At 44.1% G+C, this 27,143-nt stretch overlaps 1 protein-coding gene across 3 annotated transcripts in view; it reads left to right on the forward strand.

Moving 5' to 3' along the window:
- The first annotated feature begins 902 nt into the window (after positions 1-902).
- Positions 903-27,143, forward strand: part of Nelf-A (Negative elongation factor A) — a 60,387-nt gene continuing 34,146 nt past the window's right edge. The window contains exons 1-6 of one of the 3 annotated variants that reach the window (XM_050183527.3): positions 903-1,278; positions 6,446-6,617; positions 9,457-9,618; positions 11,171-11,263; positions 13,058-13,197; positions 25,945-26,011. In XM_050183527.3, the coding sequence (XP_050039484.2) occupies positions 970-1,278; positions 6,446-6,617; positions 9,457-9,618; positions 11,171-11,263; positions 13,058-13,197; positions 25,945-26,011 (943 nt within the window). In that variant the 5' untranslated portion in view covers positions 903-969. Of the gene's footprint in view, positions 1,279-1,467; positions 1,543-1,619; positions 1,996-6,445; positions 6,618-9,456; positions 9,619-11,170; positions 11,264-13,057; positions 13,198-25,944; positions 26,012-27,143 lie in introns of those variants that run through there. The other 2 variants (XM_050183528.2, XM_072287890.1) reach the window with 2 other exon arrangements.

Raw genomic sequence — 27,143 nt, forward strand, 5'->3', positions numbered from 1 at the left:
ATATTTGATTAGCTTTTTATATTCCAATACAACATCCCCCCTCCCCTCCACCCAGACAGCGTCGACCGGGTGGAAAGGGGGGAAGGGTGGAATCCTAACTAATTGTTGCACTCAGGGAGGCAGACAAATTAAATCAGTCATTGTTCTGATCAAAATTTTTAAGTTTATTTACGCATAGCTCATTCCTTTGTAAAAAAAAAAAATCTCTTAGATCTTTTGTTCGGTGGTTATCTATTATTAAACTACACATAACCGCCAAAGAGCTAACAGATACATTCAGTCGTTGCTTCGACATTAATTTTGCGTCGCAGCTTATTACTTATTTTCTAAAGCACTTCACCCACAAGGATACTGGTAATTGAGGCTGTCTAAGCACTCCAGCATCGGTAATTTACGCTTATTTATTACTGGAGCCTGTGCTCTTACAGCTTGTTCTGGTGCTGTCAACCGAACGGTCGTTCCGGAGTTGTCGCTTGGGCACATACGTCTTTAGCGCTATAATTAAGTTAAATGCAGTGGAAGGAACTTGGCGTAATGCGTGCGTATTGCTCGTGAACAGTGCAGTGCGGCTGTGCGGCCGTTGCCCTCGCCGGTAGAGAAGCCATCACAGTACGCCAAAAGCATGGCCTCCGAGATACTGACACCAGTTCTGCCATGTTGTTATGAATGTGGACAGTGCTCAATAAAAATAGAGTGTTTCTATATCACTTCCTGACCTGTTTTGGTGTATCATTACCATCCTACGGCCGGCGAGCAAGTCACAGCGCAACGAAGGCCCGTTTCCACATTTAATTCTCCCTTCTTTCGCTACTACATCACATTCACTGTCACACCAAGGGAGCTGCGAGAGCTGGCGCACCTGTTGTCGCAATGAACGCCGTCTGTGTGGACATTGGCAGCAGACAGCAAAACAACTGAGAAAGAAGTAGGACGCGTAAACAAAACCGAAAGCACAACATTTCAAGCGACATGAAAGTAGAAGCGGCCAAAAGCGGAGATCACGCGGTGAAGCCCGGTTTGAGGCTACCAGTTTCTCAAAATGGCGTCCGAAAAATTGTTCGATTCAAGATGGCGTACGTGCGCGACAGCGACACGTCGCTGTGGCTACATAATAAGCTCGGAACGAGTAATGATCTGTGGTCTGGCTATTCCATATGTTCCCAGCTAAACCAGGATGTGTTAAAAAACATTAGAGAGTGTTTCATTGACCTACAATCGCAGGTTAAGCTAAAACTGCTACTCTCCTTCCTGCACATACCGCGACGCAATGTCGAAGAGGTAAGACGAGAGTGTCATTAGTTATTTCGTCTTACTTTAGCGTCTGCGAGAGACTTACTTGCGTTCAGATTGTTCTCCGTGCTATCTGTGTTGATCTACGGCACGCATCGTGATTATAGGAAGCGATACGCGGACAGCTGCGACCTGCTTAGGAGAGCGTTCGCTGTTTGGTAAACACACCAGCTGGAAGGTATCACAGGACTAGCGCGGCGGCTTGCGGTGCCGCTGAACGCTGCGATAGCCACTTACGTAGAGTCTGCTCGAGTACGTCATAGCTGTCTTTGCACATGTTTCCGTTTGACTTTATTGTTTGTTTGAACCCGTGCAGTCTCGATCAAAACACACGGCTGGTGTTTTCCCGCTGTGTTTTGCGTCCGTAGTTGTTGCCAAGCCCTCATTTCCATAGTAGGCGCGGAATAGGCGGTAGCGAACTTGGCGCGAGTTATCGTGGCGCAGCGCCGAATGGTTCGCGCGCGCTAACTTCGTACGATGTGTTCACATTTTGCCTTCTGCACTTTGAAAAATTGATGTTCGTTTGCGCGCATGTCGCTGGCGTTGTAATGACCGGTAACGTGGAAAGCCGCCCGCTAGTTTGTACGGTTGTTTACTTGTAAATATCAGCTGATAGATGTACTCATTACGCGCACGAACGATATTTCAATACCCGCTAGTCTGCTCCACTTTAGCTGTGCAGTGCCTGGTAAACCACCGTTCCTGGTATGTGTCTTAATAGGCGTCTAGTTGAGCGTCGCAGCTGTTCGGTATTCTCGCAGTGTTTTAATTTTACATGTGCATACTACTATCAGTTCTATTTCTGTCTTCTTTTGTGCTGTGCGGTGCCGTTACAGGCACACTGTTTAGCAGTTGCAGAACATGTTTCTCTGCTATTGGATTCACACGTTTTTGCAACCAGTCTTCACCATACTAGATAAAAAAATGTTCCTTGCAACGCTTTGCTTTGTATTCTTTTTTTTTTCTTTGTTGCTTTAGTGTAGTTTAAATCGGGGTACTGGGGCATACTGGCGAAAGTATTCCACTGCCTTGCAGAGCTTGGAAACATTTTTGTACAAACATTTTAGAAAAGCAGCACACAAAGCACTGCATTGCATGATCAGTCGACTCATGTATATCTTGTGTTGCCATTAGGATTGTAGATATCCCTCTTCTCTACTTGCTAACTTCAGGTGATCAATGAAAGAAGTGCAGCACTGCTTTGATACAAAAACGTTGTGTTCCTTAGTTCGTTGATATTTCAAGATTCCAGTTCTGTCAGACAAAGACTCAGGCACATGTAAAGCATATGAGAGACAATGTGCGACAGCGATGAAAAAGCAAGCACTCTTTTTAAACTTACACTATGACTTGCATTTCAATATGTTACAAGGAATTCTGTGTTTATGTTTGTTGATAAATGTTATTCTAGTCATTTATTAATATAAGAGGATGGGAATACTTAAAGCATCTATGTGTCACAACAACATAACTGCATTGTAAAAGTGAAGAGGCACAAAGTGCCAATTTTAAAGATAAGTCTCATGTTGAAAGAGTAACCTTAACCGGATGGAATGCAGTCCACATTGCCTTAGTACTTCTATTATAGAAGTTCATCCATAGGAATGAAAAATAAATCTGACAGAACTTTTACAAACTCTTGCCCATTTGTCGGTATTTATTTTTGTGTAAGGACCCCAAACTTTGATTGCTGAATTTGGAATTTGCAAGGAGAGGGCATGTTTGAAAACCTCCTTTCGTAACTTTTTCATGTACTTGTAGCATTTCATGCCATTCAAATCACCTGAAACCTAAATCACGTGTTTGCTGTCACTTGTAATACTTGTTGATATTTCTTCACCGCACTGTTAATGTAGGAGTTAAGAGACACTAAAGTGAAGTTAAATCTTGTTTGTTTGTAGACTAGGCTATGTAGCTCTCTATGTCGAGGTGGTGTTATGTTGAATGTTTAAAAACAACAGAAGCCATCTCAACCTTAAAAGATGTTTTTATGGCTTAAGTTCTCCTGCAAGTTTTTCAGATGTGCTTGTAGTGAGTGTATTCTTTTTTAGTGTTGCTTGTTTTTGCATGCGACATAGCCTAATGAGGCACTAAATAGAGGCACCTTGGGCAATGTGCATGTCTGCATTAAGGAACGTGCGAGGACAGGATGGAGGGGGGGTATGTTGAGGGGTATGCTGACGTATAGTGACATGGCAGTTCATTCCATGTGCAGGCTGCTGTCTTATGTCACTGTAAATCCCCCTTTCAGTCATCATCATCAGCCTGGTTACGCCCGCTGCAGGGCAAAGGGGTCTCCCATACTTCTCCAACAACCCCGGCCATGTACTAATTGTGGTCATGTTGTCCCTGCAAACTTCTTAATCTCATCCGCCCACCTAACTTTCTGCCGCCCTCTGCTACGCTTTCCTTCCCTTGGAATCCATTCCGTAACTCTTAATGACCATCGCTTATCTTCCCTCCTCATTACGTGTCCTGCCCATGCCCATTTCGTTTTCTTGATTTCAATTAAGATATCATTAACTCGCATTTGTTCCCTCACCCAATCTGCTCTTTTCTTATCCCTTAACGTTACACCTATCATTCTTCTTTCCATAGCTCGTTGCGTCGTCCTCAATTTAAGTAGAACTCTTTTCGTAAGCCTCCAGGTTTCTGCCCCGTACGTGAGTACTGGTAAGACACAGCTGTTATAAACTTTTCTCTTGAGGGATAGTGGCAACCTGCTGTTCATGATTTGAGAATGCCTGCCAAACGCACCCCAGCCCATTCTTATTCTTCTGATTATTTCAGTCTCATGATCCGGATCCGCAGTCACTACCTGTCCTAAGTAGATGTATTCCCTTACCACTTCCAGTGCCTCACTACCTATTGTAAACTGCTGTTCCCTTCCGAGACTGTTAAACATTACTCTAGTTTTCTGCAGATTAATTTTTAGACCCACCCTTTGGCTTTGCCTCTCCAGGTCAGTGAGCATGCATTGCAGTTGGTCCCCTGAGTTACTAAGCAAGGCAATATCATCAGCGAATCGCAAGTTACTAACGTATTCTCCATTAACTCTTGTCCCCAATTCTTCCCAATCCAGGTCTCTGAATACCTCCTGTAAACACGCTGTGAATAGCATCGGAGAGATCGTATCTCCCTGCCTGACGCCTTTCTTTATTGGGATTTTGTTGCTTTCTTTATGGAGGACTACGGTGGCTGTGGAGCCGCCATAGATATCTTTCAGTATTTTTACATACGGCTCGTCTACACCCTGATTCCGCAATGCCTCCATGACTGCTGAGGTTTCGGCTGAATCAAACGCTTTCTCGTAATCAATGAAAGCTATATGTAAAGGTTGGTTATATTCCGCACATTTTTCTATCACCTGATTGATAGTGTGAATATGGTCTATTGTTGAGTAGCCTTTACAGAATCCTGCCTGGTCCTTTGGTTGACTGAAGTCTAAGGTGTTCCTGATTCTATTTGCAATTACCTTAGTAAATACTTTGTAGGCAACGGACAGTAAACTGATCGGTCTATAATTTTTCAAGTCTTTGGCGTCCCCTTTCTTATGGATTAGGATTATGTTAGCGTTTTTCCAAGATTCCGGTACGCTCGAAGTCCTGAGGCATTGCGTATACAGGGTGGCCAGTTTCTCTAGAACAATCTGCCCACCATCCTTCAACAAATCTGCTGTTACCTGATCCTACCCAGCTGCCTTCCCCCTTTGCATTTCTCCCAAGGCTTTCTTTACTTCTTCCGGCGTTACCTTTGGGACTTCGAATTCCTCTACACTATTCTCTCTTCCATTATCGTCGTGGGTGCCACTGGTACTGTATAAATCTCTATAGAACTCCTCAGCCACTTGAACTATCTCATCTATATTAGTAATGATATTGCCGGCTTTGTCTCTTAACGCATACATCTGATTCTTGCCAATTCCTAGTTTCTTCTTCACTGCTTTTAGGCTTCCTCCATTCCTGAGAGCATGTTCAATTCTATCCATATTATACTTCCTTATGTCAGCTGTCTTACGCTTGTTGATTAACTTCGAAAGTTCTGCCAGTTCTATTCTAGCTGTAGGGTTAGAGGCTTTCATACATTGGCGTTTCTTGATCAGATCTTTCGTCTCCTGCGATAGCTTACTGGTATCCTGTCTAACGGAGTTACCACCCACTTCTATTGCACACTCCTTAATGATGCCCACAAGATTGTCGTTCATTGCTTCAACACTAAGGTCCTCTTCCTGAGTTAAAGCCGAATACCTGTTCTATAGCTTGATCTGGAATTCCTCTACTTTCCCTCTTACCGCTAACTAATTGATCGGCTTCTTATGCACCAGTTTCTTCCGTTCCCTCCTCAGGTCTAGGCTAATTCGAGTTCTTACCATCCTATGGTCACTGCAGCGCACCTTGCTGAGCACGTCCACATCTTGTATGATGCCAGGGTTAGCGCAGGGTATGAAGTCTGTTTCATTTCTAGTCTCGCCGTTCGGGCTCCTCCACGTCCACTTTCGGCTATCTCGCTTGCGGAAGAAGGTATTCATTATCCGCATATTATTCTGTTCCGCAAACTCTACTAATAACTCTCCCCTGCTATTCCTAGTGCCTATGCCATATTCCCCCACTGCCTTGTCTCCAGCCTGCTTCTTGCCTACCTTGGCATTGAAGTCGCCCATCAGTATACTGTATTTTGTTTTGACTTTACCCATCGCCGATTCCGCGTCTTCATAGAAGCTTTCTACTTCCTGATCATCATGACTGGATGTAGGGGCGTAGACCTGTATAACCTTCATTTTGTACCTCTTATTAAGTTTCATAACAAGACCTGCCACCCTCTCGTTAATGCTATAGAATTCCTGTATGTTACCAGCTATGTTCTTATTAATCAGGAATCCGACTCCTAGTTCTCGTCTCTCCGGTAAGCCCCGGTAGCAAAGGACGTGCCCGCTTTTTAGCACTGTATATGCTTCTTTTGGCCTCCTAACTTCACTGAGCCCTATTATATCCCATTTACTGCCCTCTATTTCCTCCAATAGCACTGCTAGACTCGCCTCACTAGATAACGTTCTAGCGTTAAACGTTGCCAGGTTCAGTATAAGCTGGCATTTTCTGTTGTCCCGTCATCATCCCCTGTGTCTTCTTCTTCTCCTCTTGCCTCTGTGCAACACCAGTGGAAGGCCGAATTAGAGGACATCCTGGAGGTGGCGTCCGCTGACAGCGACCAGTGGGTCAGCATGCTCGCCGAGCTACTGAGGTCATTTCCCGGCAGTGGGACACTCAACTTCAACATCGAAGAGAACTCTGGTGTCTTTGTCGACCTCTGTAACGACCTCCGAAAGCTGGGTGCGTCCAACTTCTCTGAGCTTTTTCTGTAAAGTGCATAATACACTGACGGGTCTTTAAACCATGTTTGGTGCTGTTTCTTGCAGAAAAAGGTCGTGATGTCTTATTTTAGATTAGAATCCATTGTTGGTGTGGGTTTCTCAGGCATGAAATTATGACTATGATAGTGGAGTTCACTTTACGCATTATGTATAGTATTTATTATGTGCATCTACACTTGCCAGGATGTAGCCTTGCAGTGCTCACAAATTCTGAGCCGCTTGTGTATCGTAGTAGGCGCGGAATAGGCGGTAGCGAACTTGGCGTGAGTTATCGTTGCGCAGCGCCGAATGGTTCGCGTGCGCTAACTTCCTACGATGTGTTCACATTTTGCCTTCTGCACTTCGGAAAAATTGAAGTTAGTTTGCGTGCATGTTGCTGGCGTTGTATGACCGGTAACATGGAAAGCCGCCCGCTAGGTCGTACGGTTGTTTATTTGTAAATAGCAGCTGATAGATGTACTCATTACGTGCACGAACAATATTTCAATGCCCGCTAGTCTGCTCCACTTTAGCTGTGCTGTGCCTGGTAAACTACTGTTCACGGTATGCGTCTTAATAGACGTCTAGTTGAGCGTCGCAGCTGTTCGGTATTCTCACAGTGTTTTAATTTTACGTGTGCATACTACTCTCAGTTCTATTTGTGTCTTCTTTTGTGCTGTGCAGCGCCGTTACAGGCACACTGTTTAGCAGTTGCAGAACATGTTTCTCTGCTTCCAGTCTTACATAGGCTCGCAGGTTCTCTACATACACAACACGTAAAGAAAAAGACATGTGGCACAAGCCATTTCTGTTTAAAGACATCAAAACAAGAAGCTCAAACTTCCTCACTCCCTGCCTACAGTACCCCCATGGTCCACAAGCTCGTAGACTAAGGAGAAGCATAAAAAAAAGAAACTATTTTACAATACAATTGTAAATATTTTACAATGGTAAAAGGGAGCCAGGTAGATGTTATGTTAAACCTTTCTATGCCGTGCTGTCATCCCGAATTCAAACGAGAAATGTCTAAAAAAATATTTAAAAAATATTGCCAACATGTTTTACTTTCCCAGAAAGAATAAATTCACATCTGCTTGTGCTGTCCCATGGTTTGTGTGCTTTCATCTACCAAAAGCGTGACTAAGTACCGAGACAAAGCTAGGCTCGTCCACGGCATTGATAGAAAAGGCAAGGTACTGCTGACGAGCTGAGCTTCGTCTCTGGCCGTTTTTACCAGAAACCTGTGGGCGAACCCAGCTCCTCCAGGCTTGGAAGGGGTTCAACATGCCGGCAGATGTTCATTTACTTCTTACGTGGTAATGTTACCTTTACCAGTCTGGCTGAAGCATTCATGAGAGATGGGCTGAATTCAGGTGGTCTGTAATTATTGGCCCTCCATCGAACCTCTGACTGTATTGTCAAAATTGTGGTTGCTGTTCAGCCTTTAAGTTAATGCCACCACTTTTCTTTACTGGTATAAAGATAAAATGCCATAAAATGGCGTAAGCATTTTATGTAGACAAGTTTGTACATGCTTGTGTAGTCAAACCATCTTTATTGCTGCAAAAATGTCTGTAGCCTCGTGTACGATTTTAATTTCTTCAATTTGACTAATTGGCAATTGAGGCATGACATGCTGCTGTATTTTTTTTATTTAAACAAGTGTCAGTGGGAATGAATTTACTCTTATTAGGCAGTGCCCGTATTGTGTCCTTTCCTTGTCTCCTTTCTTAAATTTCGCACTGTTCTTTTTAAACAATCACACCAAGATAACTTGTACAGCTTTTCGTTCTTGTACACTTTTAGGTTTTACAGCTTCCAGGTATTGTACAATAGTTTCTTTTTTTTTTATGCTTCTGCTTAGTCTATGAGCTTGTGGACTCTGGGGGTACTGTAGGCAGGGAGTGAGGATGTTCGAGCTTCTTGTTTTGATGTCTTTAGAAAGGAATGGTTTGTGGCTCATGTCTTTTTCTTTACATGTTGTGTCTATGTAGGTGGTGGTGGTGAAAAACTTTTATTGATGAGAAGGCCAAAAGTAAAAACAAATTAGAAAGCAGCGTTGTGGGTGGCCTTCAGGATGCCGGTTGTGGCGCCCAGGCCATGCCTAGTCGCGACGTCCTCCACCCAGTTCAGCCGGAGTTGGATATCCGGCTCGGTGCATGTAGAGAACCTGCATGCCTATGTAAGACTGGAAACAGTGTTATTTCATTCTGAGGTTACGTAATTCAAGCAAGGCCTTCATTTTATTCATACTCTAGCCTCTCTGAGAAGAGTATGCCCTGTAATTGCAGATCAGAGGGCATTCGCAAAGTGGAGACAGTCAAGACCGTTAATGAGGATGTTTTTTGTACAGGATAACTGTCGGGGAGACATAGTGCACTAGGTACTGAAAGTATTCAGACCATTATGCACATGTGCTTTAGAATAATCCTAGCCAGGCTGTCTGTGAGCACATTGTGCTGTTAGTAAATTTTAGCAGCATGTGTTACTTTGCATGATTCAATAGCACAGTAGTGGCTGAAAAAATTGTCAGAAGCCAACCATGTGTTGAAGCATGGCAGTACCTTTCTTTAATGTAATTTGCAGTTCCGAATGATGCTTCCTAACAATACACGTGAATGCAGAGTATCACCGGTTATGTTAATTGTACTGGATTAGTACATTTGTGACCATTAAAGCAGTGCAGCAATTTATAGTGTATGTACAGTTTACACGAGATCACTTGCTTTAGGACATATAGTTGATTACAATTTGCCTTGCAGAAAGTGTTGCTTTTATACACACAGTAAAATACCAAACTTTTTATGTGTTCTTTCCAGTGAAAAAGCATGCTGACAAGAACATCCTTCCTCTGGAGTGCCTCTACCTCAACAAACATGCCCTGACTGCGTTGGTTGGCCAACTTCCGCAGCCCGTGAAGCACTTTGCTCTGAAGCGCAAGCCCAAGTCAGCTGCCCTCCGGGCCGAGCTGCTCCAGAAGTGTGAGCCTCTCCCTTGTTTTTAACCTGTGTAAGGTTTTCTAAACGTGGTATGGGTGCTACTTATTCTTAACTGCTACACATGAAAGGAAAAATTCAAAATTTTCAACTGCCGTACTGTAGCATGAAGCTACAACTTTCCCTTTCATGTACGTTCCTCCATCTTGCAGGCTTCTGCAGAGTTGATTTGCCATTGACTGCCAGATATGTGGCTAATGGGAAGTACATACTGAAAATTTCTGAGCTAGCATGCAGTAAATGCTTTCTCCAATGATGAAAGGTTTTATGGCAGACGTTTCAGCAAAACTAGATGTGCCTGAGGACACCCTTATTGGTAATGCAGGCAGTTCATTCTCACTTTCCTTAGTGCTCGGCAACTGAATCAGCATCATTATGATGAAGTCATAATGTGATTTTAGCATTTCCATTGTAGTCCCACAGCTAAAGGAATTTCATTGCACTGTCTTTGAGCGAAACAGTGCAACAGATGGGACACAGTGAGTAGCAAACAGACACGCAGAATGCTACTCGCCATTCCCCATCTATTGCACTATTTTGTTCCAACATGTTGCCTTACTAACGAACTTGTATTCAGACATTAGTTCAGCACAGTGCTGAGTGCGCTGAATCTGCTGAAGCCCTTCAGAAAGGGGATGCTGTACGTAGATTGCCTAACACATGGCCTCCAAGGTCTTCATAGCCGCACCAAGTCTTGGAGTGGTTTGTCTATGCCCAACACAGTAGACTTCTGTTACTTCATGCTTGACGGAACTGACAGAATTGATCTGATTATCTGGTCGGTTGAATTAAAAGAAGAGGTCGAAAAAATGGCCAAGTGCAGCACTCCTTTATTTGGCAGTATTTCACCAAATCCAACATGATTATAAATCTTGTGATGGTAGTACGTACACAGGAAAGGTCGACTGTGTTAAGAGTTCTGCAGAAACAAACGGGTTGTTAGAATGAACAGCACCTTTTTGTTTGCGTTTCATGCTTTTGGTATGTTAACTGGTTATACACCTGTGCTAACGCCAGTGGGAAGTCTCTTCATACGTTCTTTGTTCTTACGATCTACACAAGAGTTCTGCCTTGGGTAGAAGTCATCGGCAGAATTGGTTTCTTGCAATCTTGTCCCTGCAAGGCGTTGTGTTGCATTTTAGCTGCCTGCTCCTGTTATAACCTCAGTATAATAAGATAAACTTAAGATGTGTCTCGCTGATTCCAATTTATAATAAATATGTTCTCATAATGAGTAACGGATATAACGAAGGTATTTTCGAACCAGATGCAACTTTGTTACGGTGAAATTTGAATGCATATATACTTGAGTCACAAAGCAGTTGTAGCTTTTGTCACAGAGTCGACAAAATGTCTGTTTATCGTTTATTTAAATACAGAAACATGGGATCCGAGTGTCCTTGTCATATCAAATGTCATCTCAGACTTGCAGTGGGAAGTGTGCTAATGGTAGCACTTCGCTGAATCTCGGGGCCATAACAACTAGTTTGGTTTTGCAATTATTGTTTTTTCTGACATGTTATGTTCTTCATTTCAGCGCAAGATGCCTTGTCCAATGCCAAGCGGAACACATCATCTTCATCTGTGCCAATTAGGTGTCGAGGGCTTACAAAGAACCTGAATGATTCAAGTAAGACTCCAGATATTACAGCAAATACAGAGCTGTGTATGTCATCTTGCTAGCTTTTCGAAACTTGGGAACGTGGAAAAATCTTGGCCCAGCTAAGATTCAAACCTCGGTGTGTTGCACGGAGCATGAGCATTCTAACAAGTAGACATTCCCAAAGCTTGTCAAGCTCTGCACTAATAGATGTAGATAGGGCTCACCTTGTGTCAGAAATGGGCACAAAATGCTGATCCTTACTCCATACTGCATATCCATACGGCCACAGGGTTTTGTGCCCAGCCTTGCTTTCGTTATGATCAGCACTGGTCGTCTCGTATTGCTCCAGATCTTTCTGCTAGTTTACTGTGACCGGCAGGATGTCGGCTTTGTGGTGAATTGTACCCACCACAAAGTCTTCGATGCGGAAATGCCTTGGGACCCGAAAAAGCATCCCAAAAAAAAAGCAATTGATGCCGAGCAGCATCTAGTTGAAGGAAAAAGCTTAACCTGCGTAGCAGTGGCATTTGGTTCAGCACCATTCCCCAGAGAATAAAATGGCTTGTTTAGAAATCATTGAATCAGTTTTTCTCCTTTAGCACTTTTTGGCCAATTCACACTTTTAGGAAAACTATTGTTTCGAAACTGAAATGTAGAAAACTGTTTACAAATATTTTTTTTTGGCTGGAGATTTGTGTGGAACAAGGTCATGGAACTCTTGAATTTCTAAATTGCTTCTGTCAAGAAACAAGTATAGATTTCTAAATCACAGTAACAACAAAAAACAAGCTTGGTTTTCAAGTGACGCAGTTTCAACAAAAAAAGGCATAAATTTGTGAGCGGCTGTTGCTGTCTTGTAATATAGGGCATCCAGAAAATGTTTATTTAGACACATTTTATCGATCTTTATAATTTTTGAAATGTTACTTTTCCTAAAGTGACACACTCATTTGCTAATTGGAACATGCATAACTTTTTGTCCATTTGTGAAAGAGTAAGGAAATCTAGTATGTTTTCTAATGACATCAAGAGACAGCAACCTGCCACATTCAGTTAAAATCGGCATGTCGACGCAAGAATTGGCCTTTCAGCCGCACATCCCCAATGTTGAAACAGAATCTTCAAAGAACTGTCGTGTTTGACATTATATGGCCTCAAGAGAAAAGCAGTACCACTTGATAAAAAGGGTTCAATTTCTTTTGGCTACAAAGAGGGGAAATTTAAATGTATTGCCTGCCTTTTCTATGCTGTAAGCAGGACGTTTGTGCATGACTGGTAAAAGCAAACTGTAACAGTAGTGCCAATGAAAGTCATTGTAGAGGGTACTCTGCTTAGGTCTGGTGTGCATTGCTGCATTGAAATTGAGGATAGATCAAAATTGTGCAAACACTGTGATTGCTGTAGAATATCAGTGATGTTATCAAGGTTCATATGGTTTTCCGGATTAAATTAATTCATAAAGTTCCCTGGCTCTGTATTGAAGAGGGAAGTTTATTGTGACCAGAACAACCCTTCCTCGAATGAAGAAGAGTGAACGGTTTTGGCTGGTAACATGGCCAGTGCAGCTGCCGATAATAATAGTCACCAATGATAATCATCATCGCTAAGAATGGAGTAGAACTCCTTCTTCCCAAGTGGAAGCGCGAATCTGAATGTAGCCGTAGTGCCACTTTTTGACCATCCGAACAATGTCAGCCTTTTGGGAGCGCTCTAAGACTACCATCTTAAGATGCCATTTAATGTTGCTCATTCGTGTCTCTTAAATGGGCAGCATATAACATTCTTCCATGTAAGGACTCCAAAGTGCCGGTGTTTTCACAGGTCCCTTGAGGGGTATTCCCAGCCGTGTGCCAACAGGTGGCTTCAAGACACCCACCAGTGGCAACCGCCTGAGCTCAGGTACTCCACTTAGTCGGTCCCTCACCAAGCCTCTGGGGAACAAGAAAGATGGCGGCATCAAGGTGGGTAGCCGCTGTAGTTTTAACTCACTGGCTACATATAAATATATATGCACGAGTTTGTTAACTGCATCATATTAACTACATTGCTCTTTACTTTGTCTTTTGATTGAAATTTCTCTACACCAGAATACTGTTTATTGTTTGTTTAATGGCTGCATCCATAAATTGCAGTCTTAATTATTTCCGGGGTGGGTGAATATACGAACTTTCGAATACGAATAGAATACTACACACTAACTATTCATATTCGTATTTGACAAGAAACTATCCTGTATTTTTGAATATCTGAAAGTACAGTAATCCCTCGTTATAACGAAATCGTTTTACTCGAAATTACTTCCGGTGCCAACCCAAACGCATGCATTTTAAGCCACATTACTTGGAAGCGCACGAAGAGCTTGACCCATTTAGAGCAAAGTGGCGAGCGGAGGCATTGCTGCCGCCGAGCGGTGGCAATCCTTTTGCGCATGCAATGCCAAATTAATACCGCCGATGATTTAGTCTCATGCAGGCACAGAACAGGCCAGAAAAGTACCAAACCCACGACCGATGACCGCCTAGTAACTAGTACCAAGCGAGTATCAAGTGCTCCCACTGTTTACTGTGGAGCGAATGGAAGCTGTCAAATTATATTGTGCAGCATGCCCGAACCATCAATCTTAGTTGCAATCGCATCGCTAGTGTCTGCCGTGATAGAATCCACACAAAAATAAAGTTTTCCTGATACTTTGCAATGCTAGAAAGCCGTGGTCTCTTGGATGCCAAAAAGTGGCCAAAAGACAGCGGGCAGACTTGTGCCATAGCATTCCATGGGGTGCGCTCGATGAGCAAAGTTTTACAGCTCTGAAGAACACTTCTGGTGCTGAAACGTGCTGAAAAGCACAAAAGAAGTGTCTCTCTGTTATAAGTGCCATGTTCGACGCGCAGAGCTACGTTAACAAATCGGGAAGACATTGGGGAAGCCAGTCTAGAAATTTGCTCGCTACTCGCCATAATCAGCCTGCACTGCAATAAAACACTTTCCCTAGCTTCGTTGCACTTTTAACGGGGCAAATCGACCGATAACTTACCAAAACACGAAAAATCCAAGCATTGACAGTGGCGAGTAAGGCTGTCAGCATGGCGGGTCAGTGCTAGCTGGCATTTCCCCGGCGATTTTCTTGAGCCGGTCATGCTTGATTTGTGTCATCTGCCTTTAGATATACTGTCTGAATGCGCGGTAGGGTCATTGAATTTTGCTCCTAGACACTTGTTAATGGTGCGGATGCAATGGTGCACGAACACCGACACTCGAACCGTAGAATTAACATGGTGTCGTCGACAACAGTGTGCCGACAAACTCTCGTTTTGCAAACTTCACGGCTGCACACCTCGGTAAAAAATTGCCCAGCGATCATGCACAGCCCCCACGGCAAAACCGTTCAGTTTTCATGATTGTGCTGCGTACCCACAATGAGTGGCTAACCGTTTTTTGAGCACTACAAACACAACCTCAGACTCAAGCCACGGCATTTGCGGTGCTTTCCAGTGCAACCCTCTCGTAGTCTTCCGTGGCCTCCGCACCCCCCCTATAAAAGCGGCCACTGCCTTCCCCTCCTCATTCGCTGTCCAGTCTGCAAGCTGTTTGGATGCCCGTCACTTCTCTCACTAGCCTTCATGGTAACTCCTCGCCTCCTCACTGCCAGTTTTGACATCACTGCTTCTCCAAAGCTGCCCTCTTCTGGCCTGCCCTCCCAAGCACAGTCTTCCACCAATGGGTGCCCTTCTGCAGTTCCTGCTTCTTGGTATCCACAACTCCGATCACCTTTCTTCCACTACATGGTAAGCCGATGCCAAGCCCGCCATTGCAACCGTCACCATCATCAGTTCGCACTGACGAGGAAAGCGAGATGCCCTGACGACATTTTGAAGCTTCTCCCTTCTGCGTCGCACACCCCATTCAGTCACTTTGGCACCGATGGCTTGGTGCGGCTGGCCATGCGAATGTGTTTTATTCGTAGTGCGTCATTGTGCGTGTCTTGTGTGTGTTTTTGTGGTCTGCAGGGTTAAATGGCTCCGTCGGTCTCTGGCCAAAAGTGTCTGACTTTGAAGCAGAAAGTTCTACTGATGAAAGAAGGGGAAAAAGGTGGCCGGCAGAAAACTTGACATCACGAAGGAATTCAGCATACCGCCATCTACTTTATCAACTGTATTGAAAATATTGAAAAACAAGGAAGCTAGCTGTGCTGGATGGCTTTGAAGAGAGCTTCTTGGCAAAGAGAAAGAGGAATCGTGATTCGAAATACCCTGAAGTGGAAGGTGAACTTCTACAGCTGCTGAAGAACGCCAAGAGTGCGAATCTCACCGTACATGGACCTGGCTTACTGTGAAAGCCGAAGCTCTCGCCCTCCAAATGGGTGATAAAGATTTCAAGTGCAGCAATGGCTGGCTTGAGCGGTTCAAAAACTTACATGGTGTGACCTTGAAGGCGATCGTTGGCGAAAGTGCAGCCAGGAACCGTGACATTGTAGACGTATGGCGACAACATCGGCTCCAAGCTCTACTTGAAAAGTATGAAGGCAAAGACATCTACAACCTGGATGAGGCTGCATTTTTCTACAAGATGCTACCAAATTACATGTTTACTACCGCTGGCAGATCCTCATCTGGAGGGAGACAGAGCAAGGACTGTGTCACGGTGCTGTTTGGTGCCAATACAGCAGGCGAGGACAAGCTTTCCTTGTTGATACTGTGGAAGGTGGAGAAGCCGCAGTGCTTCTGAAATGTAAAACTATTCCCAAGAAATGCATCTACAGAAGTAACAAGCGAGCATGGATGACTGCTGCTATTTTTGAAGACTATGTGCCTTTTGGTTAGACGGTTCGACTCAAAGGATTCGGCAAGTGCATTTCATAATTGACAATTGCACGAGCCACGGGAAGATCGACAACCTCAAGGCGATCACTGTGGAAGTTTTGCCTGAAAACACAACTGCAGTATTGCACCCGATGGATCAGGGCATCATTGAGACCACCCGTAAGCTGTACCGCAAGGCTCTTTTGCAATACATGCCCACAGCGTATGACACTGGCGAGAGGTGCAACATTGATTTCCTTGGTGCGATCCATTTCCTGAACTTTTCATGGAGAGAACTCGCACCTTCGAAGGTCGCCAACTGCTGTGGGCACGCTGGCATAGCTGTGCTGTCGTCAGCGACCCTGATGATGACCAGCCTGATGATGACTGGACTTGCAGCCATCTGTACGAGGCTGTTCATAAAATTGCTGGCCAAGAGGTAGAAGGGGACTTTGAGACAATTCGCATTGGCTGACGCTGCTGCTGCTCTCATTTGTTGCCCAGTGACGGATGCGGAGATACTAATTGACTGTGTTGACAAGGATGAAGCGCCGGCGGACTAAGAGCCACGTCAAGTGCTAACTATGGTACAGGTGCGGGAGTACCTACACCTGCTGCGAAATAAGTTTGAATGCATGGGCGTCGACCATGGCCTCGTGCAATGCTTGGCTAAATTAGAGCAGTGGTTGCTCGCGCCCGGTAAGAACTTGAAACAACCAAAGCTCACTGCCTTTTTCACACCGGAATAAAGTTTGGTTTACTGAATATATTGTATTTTGACTTCCTCGTGGTTGTGGTGCAATTAAAGCTTTCCAGCTTTAGCTTTTCTCGGGTGGTTGCTTATATAGAATTACCACTTATAACGGATTTTTTCGCCATCCTGCTGACTTCGTTATAATGAGGGATTACTGTAAGCCAATATTTCGTAACAACCGACTGGTGAAGTGGTTAATTTCGTGTGTATGCTAAGTATTGCCAATTATCAAAAGTGAGACGATGACAAATGTTTTTCAAAACATACAGAAACGAAATACAGTAGAACCTCACTAATACATTCCCGTTACGTACATTTTCCCGGCGCCAACATTCTCAATCGAGAACATCACAAAAGACCCAATAGAGTTATGCAAATTTTTTACTGGTTCGTATGTTCCTGGAAAACACGATTTTTTGGCACCAACGTTCAGTACGTTGCCAAACTGCGATTGTATGATACGTTTTCCGTCTGCTAGATTCCATGTAAACAAGAAAATGCGTGAGGCACGTGCGATCGAGAACAGTAAATAGCTGCCTGCAGTGGCAGCTTCACCGCGATACTCACCCGCCCGTCTTATGTGAAAATGCCGGCGTGCAATCAGTTTCTCATTTCGGTACCAACAAATCTTCTCTTAGGTCAGTTGCAAGCGGCATTCACAGCTATCATTGCCAATCTTATCGCGATAAGCATCTTTGCCTATCTGTTTCACAACGCGTGGTGCCGTTAGAAATGCAGTGCACACTTTTAATAGGCGATAACCAAAACGCGCCGCCGTTTCCTGCTGCAGACTGTGATCTTATACGTTTTCTGCCTGCTAGATCCCATGTGAACAAGAAAAGGTGCGAGGCGTGCAATCAAGAACAGTATATATAGCCGCCTGTCTCGCCTGAGGACGCGTGCACAGTTTCTTATTCCAGTACCAGGAAATCTCCGCCCAGGTCGTGTCACGCCGCATTCACAGCTGTTGCCACCAAACTTATTGTGATAAGCGTCTTCACTTATCTGTTTTACAGTGCGTCGTTCATAGTGCCATCGTTAGCAAACTGCATGCTTTTAGTGGGCATTATTTCCAAACGTGCCACTGTTCCCTGCTGCAGGCAGTGCAATGTGGGCATCACATTTCGCTTCGGTGGCATCTGGCATCGTCCACCAGCTTGTATTCGTTTCGGTTTCCTGTTGCCCTCTTAAAACAACACGCAATAGGAAAACAACAAAGCACATCTTAGGCTGACGGAGCACCATCAGCTCGACGCGCGTCGGTGTCTCGTGCCGCAACGATCCGAGCGACGCTTCACATTATGTAGATGTCGAAAATAGTTGTTTGTCAAATATTTTCAGTTACCGGATTTACTTGCATAATGATCGCACTTACGTAATGATCGCACCCCTGAATTTTGTCGTTAAAATTCGATTTCTTTCTTTCCCACGTAATGATCTCACCCCGAACTTGCTGCAGCAATATGTCATGTGCCAAGTCTAGCTGATGATGATTGTGCTTACGATCTGTCGAATGCTACGTGAACGACTCTTCAAGACTTACCAAGCGAACTGCACGCGCCAAACAGACTCTTAAGCAGATGCCCCATTTCATTCCTTTCATCACTTTTTGCGCTTCCAATAAAAAAATATCTACAACAAAACTTGCTTTGGTTTTATTATTTGTAGGTATTATAATTCTTGTGGTCAACAACAACAAAAAAGGCGCCTTTCGATTCCTTTTTGCACTCGTGGGCACGCTACAAATCGTAAAAGGCAATGACAGTAGCCACATTTACATTGATATGTTAGAAGTGTACCCTATTCATATGCCAGCACTTGTAACACAGCTAACATATTCGCCCACCCTTAGCGGAATTGTGCTGCATTAAGATTGTAGTGAACACTAATGCCGCTGTTTTCGCAGCATGCCTGCCATGTGTTTCTGTCACTGGCAGCTGAGCACACCCATCTCTGTTTCTGTCCCTTCAAAGTGGACATGGCTACGTTATTCCCGCAAACTTGCTGATATTAACAATATTATTCATTACTTATACGGTAGAAACTTTCAATGCACGTAATGTGCTCATGAGAAAAAAGAAATTGCGTTCGGTGCGTTCAGGCTTGCTCCGTCGACAACTATTTTTGTTTTGAGGTCCCGAACTGTTACTGCGTCAGCCGCCTTGTTTGTTGACCTACTGTCATCCCGCAGCAAACACAAGATGAATTCTTTTTTTACGCAGAAAATTTATTTTGCGTAATGATCACACTCCTAAATTTGCATAATTTTTTAAAAAAGTGTGATCATTATGCAAGTAAATATACAAGTTCGAATTGTACATTTTCCCGATTAGCATATGAATGAGGTTCTGCTGTAGTTTAGGCAAACTTCATTTTTAGTTTCCTGGCTGGAGCCTACTTGACATCCTGCGAGTGTAGTTTGTAGTCTCTTACAGTCGAACCTCGTTGATACGAGGCCATTACGTAGGATTTCCCGGTGCCAATTTTCACCATAGAGAAAAAACAAATGACCCAGTACAGTTACGTATTTTTACCGGTTAATACGTACTTGGAAAACACAATCTTTTGGCATCAACATTCAGAATATCTCTAAACTGTGATCCTGTATGTCTTCCAGCCGCCAGATCCCATGCAAACAAGAAAGGGCGCGAGGCATGCACATTCAACAACAGTAACCATCTGCCGCAGTAACTTGCCCGCAATGTAATATACTCACCCACCTGTCTCACGTGAAAATGCCGGTGTGCACTAAGTTTCCTATTCCGGTATCAGGAAATCACCTACAGGGTCGTCGCACCTCCGCCAACGCTATCTGTTTGACAACGCGTGGGGCTTAGTGCCGTTGGAAGCGTACTGCATGCTATTAAGGCGTAAGCCTTTAGTGGCTCATGAGTGTCCGAGCGCAGTTTGTGGTGGATGCAGGAAAGCGGGGATCACTGACGAGGGGAGCGAGGAGAGGAGGCGCCATGCCAGTAGCGATGTGTGTGTGGGCGCGTTGGAGAGCGTGGACATGCGCGTGGGGGTGCACGCACATCGTCGACGAACCTTGCAGCCATATGGCGGTGATTGCATCCCATGCTCGCGGCCATGGCAGCGTCCGTTCGCAGAACAGTTCAGACAACAGCAGCAGAGACAGTCATAGATAGGCTTTCGCCTATCGCAGTTTAGCTCGGCACAGTGCCCATAGATTTTTTATTAAGAAGGAATGTGAGTTCTAAAATGCCTTTCTTTATTTTTGGTTCAATCTGAACTAAACTTCACCATTTCAATCAGGTTTTCATGCTGATTTCAAATCGATAATTAGTTTTTTGATAGCTACTTTGGTTCAGAAATCATTGAAGTCTGAAAATAAACTTAATGGGTACTTCTGACGGGGCTTTTTGGCAATTTCGCTTTGCTAAACACGAAAAGTAAGTGTGTGATGCTAATGCCAAAGACTTGGTCTAGCGGGTGATGCTATCTTTATTTGTTTGAAGGCATTCTAAAGGTAAGAAAGCAGACCAGCATTTACTGTAAATATTTTTTTCTTATTTTCACTCACTATATTATATTGTAATTTGCAAAATGACGCTAGAGTAACAGAAGTAGCTTCACCCCCTAGATCATTTCAATATGAATACACTAATACCAAATTTGTTATTGTCTCTGAACGACATAATAGAGAAAAGCCCTGTAAGGCTGAGTGCGGTGTGTAAAAACATTGAACTGAGAAAAACGCATTTGAAGTTTACACAGCTGTAACTTTTTCTAGAATACAGCTACGGCAATATTAATGACATCATTTTGTAGCTCTATTCTTCACTAGAATGGCCATACTAGATATATGACTGTACCCTCCCAGAAAACAGCGAAAAGCTTGTTATAAATCCACGTACTGCCCGTAAACCAGCATGAGTAACTACATTTACCACTTCATGTGCCAGTTCCGGTGGCTTGCAAGCTTAATGAATAAAAAAAATGTATAATAAAGTAGCCTTTCCATAGCCAAATAAACATTACACAATGTTAGAGTAAAAAAAAAAACACATGGAATATTTATTCAAGGGCCTGAATTAATTATTGTCTTACCACAACACTTTGTTCTACAGCATGCCAGTGCTCTATACAAGGTCCTTTGCTGGCTTGTGCTGTTTTGAAAATCTGGCCTCGGTAGCACTACAATCTAGATGCTCCCTTTGTGACTTCCAAAGCTTTTGTGACGAGCAGCTTGAATTTCCACTCCGTTGCGCACTGTGACACCCACTGAATAGCATGCAGTATCAATGCAGTCTAGAATGTTGCAGGATGCGCCGGCTGATGATCTGATGACATCAATCTGCAGCTAGGCCCAGTAGGATCAACGGCGTCGATAGAATGCCGCTTCGGACGGAACAGGTGGTTCCGGCCATTCTGTTCGTGCCAGTTATTCGGGCAGCGTGCCGTTATCCGCGGTCTTCAGCCTCTCGTTCCATTGACTCTTTCGTATTTTTTCCCCCGTAAGCTCAACATGTCTTCTTTATGCGAGCATCTCCTGACACGCCACCAGACAAAAAGACACAGTAGAGTTACGGAGTCAGCCGCATGAACGCAAGCGAAAGCAGACGAAGATGACCCATACAGACTGGCAGCAATGACAGAGACCATGGCGCACGCGAAACAAAAATAAAAAAGGAAAATAAAAAAATGGCTGCATTGGTCGCACCAGCCAATGGGAGGCGCAGGACGGAAGGCTTGGCTTTCGCACGTGCGCTCCACCCAATCAGAGGCCAGAAATCACCCTTTGGGAAAGCGGCGAGAGCGGTCGTTCTGTTTGAGTGGCGCCATTTTGAACCGGCGCAAAATGCGCACGAAGAGAACAGCTTCAAGGCAAGCCTAAGATGGCGGTGGTCAGCTGACGGCGGTTGGCTGGCGGCTGCGGCTGCAGCACGCGCTGAAAGTTTGAACAAGTTTCGCCTGGCACAGGGCATTTCACGGCTCTCGTGGTGCATTGAAAGACAATTTTTTCCTATTTACTGATCGAAATCAGTGTTAATAATCTGTGGGCAGATGCCTGAAGGCACAAACGTTCCTAAAATGTGTTTTTCTCAAAATCAATTTTTCAGGCATTTTTTACCATTCTAGAACCTGCACGCCCCCTTTAATAGGTGACAACCCAAAAGTGCTGTTGTTCCCTGCTGCAGGCAGCGTGAAGTGAGTGTCATATCTTGCTCTGGTGGCATGGAAGGAATCATATTTCGGTGTCACCCACCATCTCGATTACGTTTTGGTTTTGGTTTCCTGTTGGCTTCTTAAGACACTACATAGTAGGAAAATAAGACACGGGTGTCTCGGTTTCGCTCAGGCCTCGCCAGCTCATGTGCTGGCGAGGCCTGAGCACATGTGCTTTTCTTGCAGCAACGATTTGCTCCAAGTGGGCATGTCAAAACTTCTCATTAAAATGCCTTGCTCAAAGAAGCTGCTGACCCAGAACGAATTTGAGGAGCGTGAACGTAAGCGTTCCGAAACCACAAACACAAAAATGACAACGCATGTCTCGGGCTGCTTGGGCCCCACCAGCTCGGTGCGCATCGGCGTCTCATGCTGCAATGATTTGCGCAATGCTTTGCATTACTTAGATGTCAACTAGAGTTGACTCTGTCAGTCTCTTTGGGACTTTGGATCGTACGTTTTCCCGGATAGTACATTTTTTTTCACATTCTTTTTCGAAAGGTATGAACACGGTTACACTGTATTCAGTAAAGGTGGGTGAATATCGAATATTACCGAATGGAATTGAATAGTGAACATTCGAATAAGACGATTCGCAAATTTAATATCTATTATTAGATTTTTTTAGTATTCTATCTATGCGGTCTACAGAGCCGAGCAGTACCACATGTCATGTGCACTGCAGAGCCCCTCTTGCTCGATGCTGCTCAAGCGAGCGTTTCACTTTGTTTTCGGCCCAAAAAGAAGGCCGTGGGCACTGTGTCTGGGCCGCCCTGGCTGTCGCAGTAACGGACTGCGTCAGTGCAAGCGCTCTTCGAACGTTGGCTTGATGCCGCTATCGCACACACAGCACTCAAAACGGCACAATTCGCAGCACGGCACTGCGTCGGCCGGGCTGCCTCTTTCAGTACATGGTTCATCTGGGTTGACAGGACCAGTCAAAATTATAATGCGGCATGGAAAGATGTAATGGCAGCAAAATCGGCATGTATTTCGTAAATTACAAAGACCAGGCCAGTTAGTCGCCGACAGGAGCGCAGATCGTGTAGGATATGTGGTGACAACTTCGCGCCACTCCAACAGCAGTCAGTTTAACCCGCACGTGTGATCTCGGGACTGATTGCATGATGAGCCACCCATATAAACATGCTATACTAGCGACAGGCATTCCGTGATGGATCGCCACCTGTTACCACATCTGCCAGTGGCAAATTTTCATCGTGGCTACACTGCCTAGGCCATTAGGCCTAATCGGCACTGCTGCCTTGGCCATTGTAGACTAACATTTGGGTTTGATGCCAAATCGATGCAGATCTTTTCGCAGCAGCTGCACGACACTCAGTCGCCTGGTTAGCTCAGATGGTAGAGCAGCTGCCCCGGAAAGGCAGTGGTCTTGGGTTCGAGTCCCGGACCAGGACGAATTTTTCTTCAACTCTGAGGCTTTTCTTTCGAGGAACCCTTATAGGGTTTTCTTTGCAGCAATTGCTATGAACGGGTGGATGTCTGATTTTCCCTTTATCAATTACTTCTCTCCATTTTGCGGGTTTCCGCAGAACTACTACGTCAAACTCTTGCCTTTGCTTCGTGTTGTAGACAAATTTGACTTCGCCCTGCCATCTGCTAGCCGCCTGGTTAGCTCGGATGACAGAGCGGCTGCCCCAGAAAGGCAGTGGTCCCGGGTTCAAGTCCCGGACCAGGACGAATTTTTCTTCAACTCTGAGCTTTTCTTTCGAGGAACCCGTATGGGTTTCCTTCGTAGCAATTGCTACTAATGCGTGGATGTCTGATTTTCCCTTAATCAATTTACTTTGGTGCCTGCAAGGGTCTTATTTGCATTTCACAATTGCAGGTTCTTTTTAGTTAGCTTCGGTGCACAGTAGAACCTTGTTATGTGGTGAAGTGTGCACAAAATATTGCAGTAGAGGCCACCGTCACAGGACACATAAGTGCCCTTTAACTATACACAGCCTCATCTGCCGTTCCTGGTCACAGTATGAGCACCAAGACATCTATAACTGCACTGGCAGCCACTCGGACTGTTTCTGACATGCTGTGGTGGCTTGTGCCCTTCATAACGGTTACGTTTTCCCGGCTGGTACTTATTTTTGACACGTTCCCTTTAAGAACGTGTCAATGGGGTTCTACTGTGTTAGCTTCCTATATTCTTGCTAGGAGACTACTAAGCGTCTGCAGCACCATATTTTGTTGCCCAAAGTTTGTGAGCATTAAATTTTATAATAAGTTTACTGATATTCAATATTTGATTCGGTATTTTGCTCTTGTTTATTGATTTGATTCAATATTTCATTCAAAATCTACTATTTGATACCCGCACACCCTTAATGAAAACCTTAGTATCTTCTTTAAAGGGGCCCTGAAGTACTTTTGGAAGCCAAATATTATTGCACAATGCATCAGGTAATTTGCAATCTTGTGTCCAAAACAGTGAAAAATTTCCTGCTCTCTCCCTCGTAATGTCATGATGCAGCTACATCAAAAGCCACAAATCCCACTGACAGTTATTGGCCGATTTCATGATCGTGAGGACATTCATAGTAATACTATTATTGTTATTTTGACTTAATTAAATGGAAAATGTATATGTCTGCAATTCTAAAAAAAACTACTATTATTACTAATTTTGACTGAATTAAATGGAAAATATATGTCTGTGATTTTAAAAAGACAGAAGTATTTTTGCCCTGCCAGTCTACGCAGGACAGTTGCACGTAGCTGCGTCTGCTGCCCTTTTCCAAGCTGCTCCAGAAAGCGTATTTTCTGCTGCAAAAATGGACAATTCATGCTCCAAAACTTGCTTGACCACTTTCATTCCTGGAGAAGGAAAGTGACTGGAAAGGAGCCCGGAAACCCTTCAGATCTTTCCCAATGCAAAGCTCTGCTCTCCCCTTACTGATGGAGTGGACGGCATAGCTAAGGAGCTGCCGGAGGCTAGCAGCACTTATCATGTGTCTGTGCGGGTTCGCAGTTTCATGTGGGTCATTGTACGAGATAGAATGTGCGTAATGTCACATTGCATAATGGACGTATTTAATATGTTGTCTCTACGGGGAGTCTACTAGGACTACACTAAACTTTCATAAAACCTGAAATGTCGCAAAATCGGGGAACACATAACCGGCGTTCCAGTGTATATGCTATTCATGTACGTGTAACAAATTTTGCCAAAGTGAAATTTCGTTGCAGTTGGCCTTTAGATGGCACGGTATTCACATGGTGCACAGAGGTGTATCGTTACTTTCTGGTTGTTTTTGTACTAGTTGATTGCCAGAGGGGAGCACATGTACTAACCATTATCGTGAAATTTGTATCTCAGTGCCCCGCAAACTGTCCTGCCGCACTTTCACCTTGTGCATAAGCATTTGTGCAAATTATTTATGTAGCTTTCCATAGGCAGCACCTGCTGCAGCATAATTGTGCAGTGAGCTTTCGTGGTTCCCACGCAATTTGAGACTTAAGAACTTGCTATCGACTAAGGAACCTCATTCAGAGTTTGCTGGAAAACCTTGGTACTTTCTATCACTACGCAGCCTTATGTGCCACACAACATTTTAGGATGAGTTCACCTTATAACAGCAATTCAATTGAGGCTACTCTGCTAGTTAGTCAGGTGTAGTGTGTCCATAAACAACTCTGTGTAATCCATCCATTTGACTTCTTGCAGCCATGGTGATTTCCAATCAATGCCTTGGCCTTTGCAGTAGCAATGAAATTTCATTATGTAGAAATTGTGAATAAGTGCATTCGCATAAATATCACCCCCTGAGATTTGGGGCGAGATCGCAATCTACATTTTGCACTCGATACTAGCGTGCTTGTCATACCTTAGTGAATTTTTCCGGCAAATAGGTGCGCGTTAAAATCGAGTAAATGCTGTACTTTAGTCACTTGTATAAGCAGTTTATTGTGGAGGGTGCAACTTGTTGACCTTGCACGGTTATTTCTGCATGCAGTTGCTGGACATCAATGAGCAGCCACTTGGTTACGGAAGGGATGCTAAGCGGAGGAAAAAACCTACAGGTAAGTTTGTGCCTGCCCATTGATCTGCAACATCGGTGCAAAGCTCACACTAGACTATGACAATCCTTAAAAATGTCACTGGTGGTTGAGAACACCCGCCACGGTGACTTGGTGGCTGTGGTGTTCTGCTGTTGAGCATGTGGTTACTTCCCAGCTGGGGCAGCCACATTCAGATGAGGGCAAAATGCATCGACTGTGTTAAAGCAAATTAAATTAATTATTAAGCAGTTGAGAGCACCAACTCTTATTTGAATATTCCTAGATTGAAGCAAGCTTAGGATGGCTGTTATTTAATAATGAATGAAACTAAACATATTCTTTCAAAGAATTTGGCTTCTTGTGAAGTTGAACAACAAAACCTTGAGTACAGAAAGACGTCATCTAACTAAGTGGTTTCCTTACTGGACTCGAACCTAAGGTTCCTGCAAATGGCGTCTTACATTTTCACTAGTGGTCAGAATAACTTGGACCCCATCCTGTCTTTTTCCCTAATATCTGTGCAGTTTGACCTTTGTATTGAACATCCTGTCTGCCAATTTTTTTGCTGGCTGTTTCAAGACATTTTGTTGAGTTCATGGTTTTGAAAAGCTTATACCAGAGCCACTCGGTAGAAATTATTTGTAGAGCAAAACTATGTAGATAGCATTTTGTAACTGTACAAGCAGTGTTTGCCTCTTTGCTTTGTTGCAAATTGGGATGCTGTCAATGTTACTATGCTCTGCTACTGTCACCGTCGTGCCTATGAAATTTCAAATATCACCTAGTGTAGCACATGCAGAACACGAAAGCACAGTTGCGGTGCATAGAAAAAGGAAATGGGGTACAACCATACACTTTAGGTGTTGCATTGCCTAATTTACCTGCAGGCTGCATTCCATTTGATCACTGTGCAAACAGGAAATTCTGCAGAACTTCGTTACGGTAACAGAGAGTACAACAAAACTTTGTGTATACAGTAGTACATAAGTGGGACTTCAGTTAGACCATTAACTGTGGATTTAATTTTTCATTGTTGACTGCATCTTGATGACCTACTGCTCTTGTCTTGAGGGCAACCTTTTGTCAGCTTTTATCAGCAAGGTGACTTGCAGCGCTTTATTTTATAAGTGATCAGCATTTGTGTTGTCTTATA

The sequence above is a fragment of the Dermacentor andersoni genome, chromosome 4 (genome assembly GCF_023375885.2).
Source record: "Dermacentor andersoni chromosome 4, qqDerAnde1_hic_scaffold, whole genome shotgun sequence".
NCBI classification, from domain to species: Eukaryota; Metazoa; Arthropoda; class Arachnida; order Ixodida; family Ixodidae; genus Dermacentor; species Dermacentor andersoni.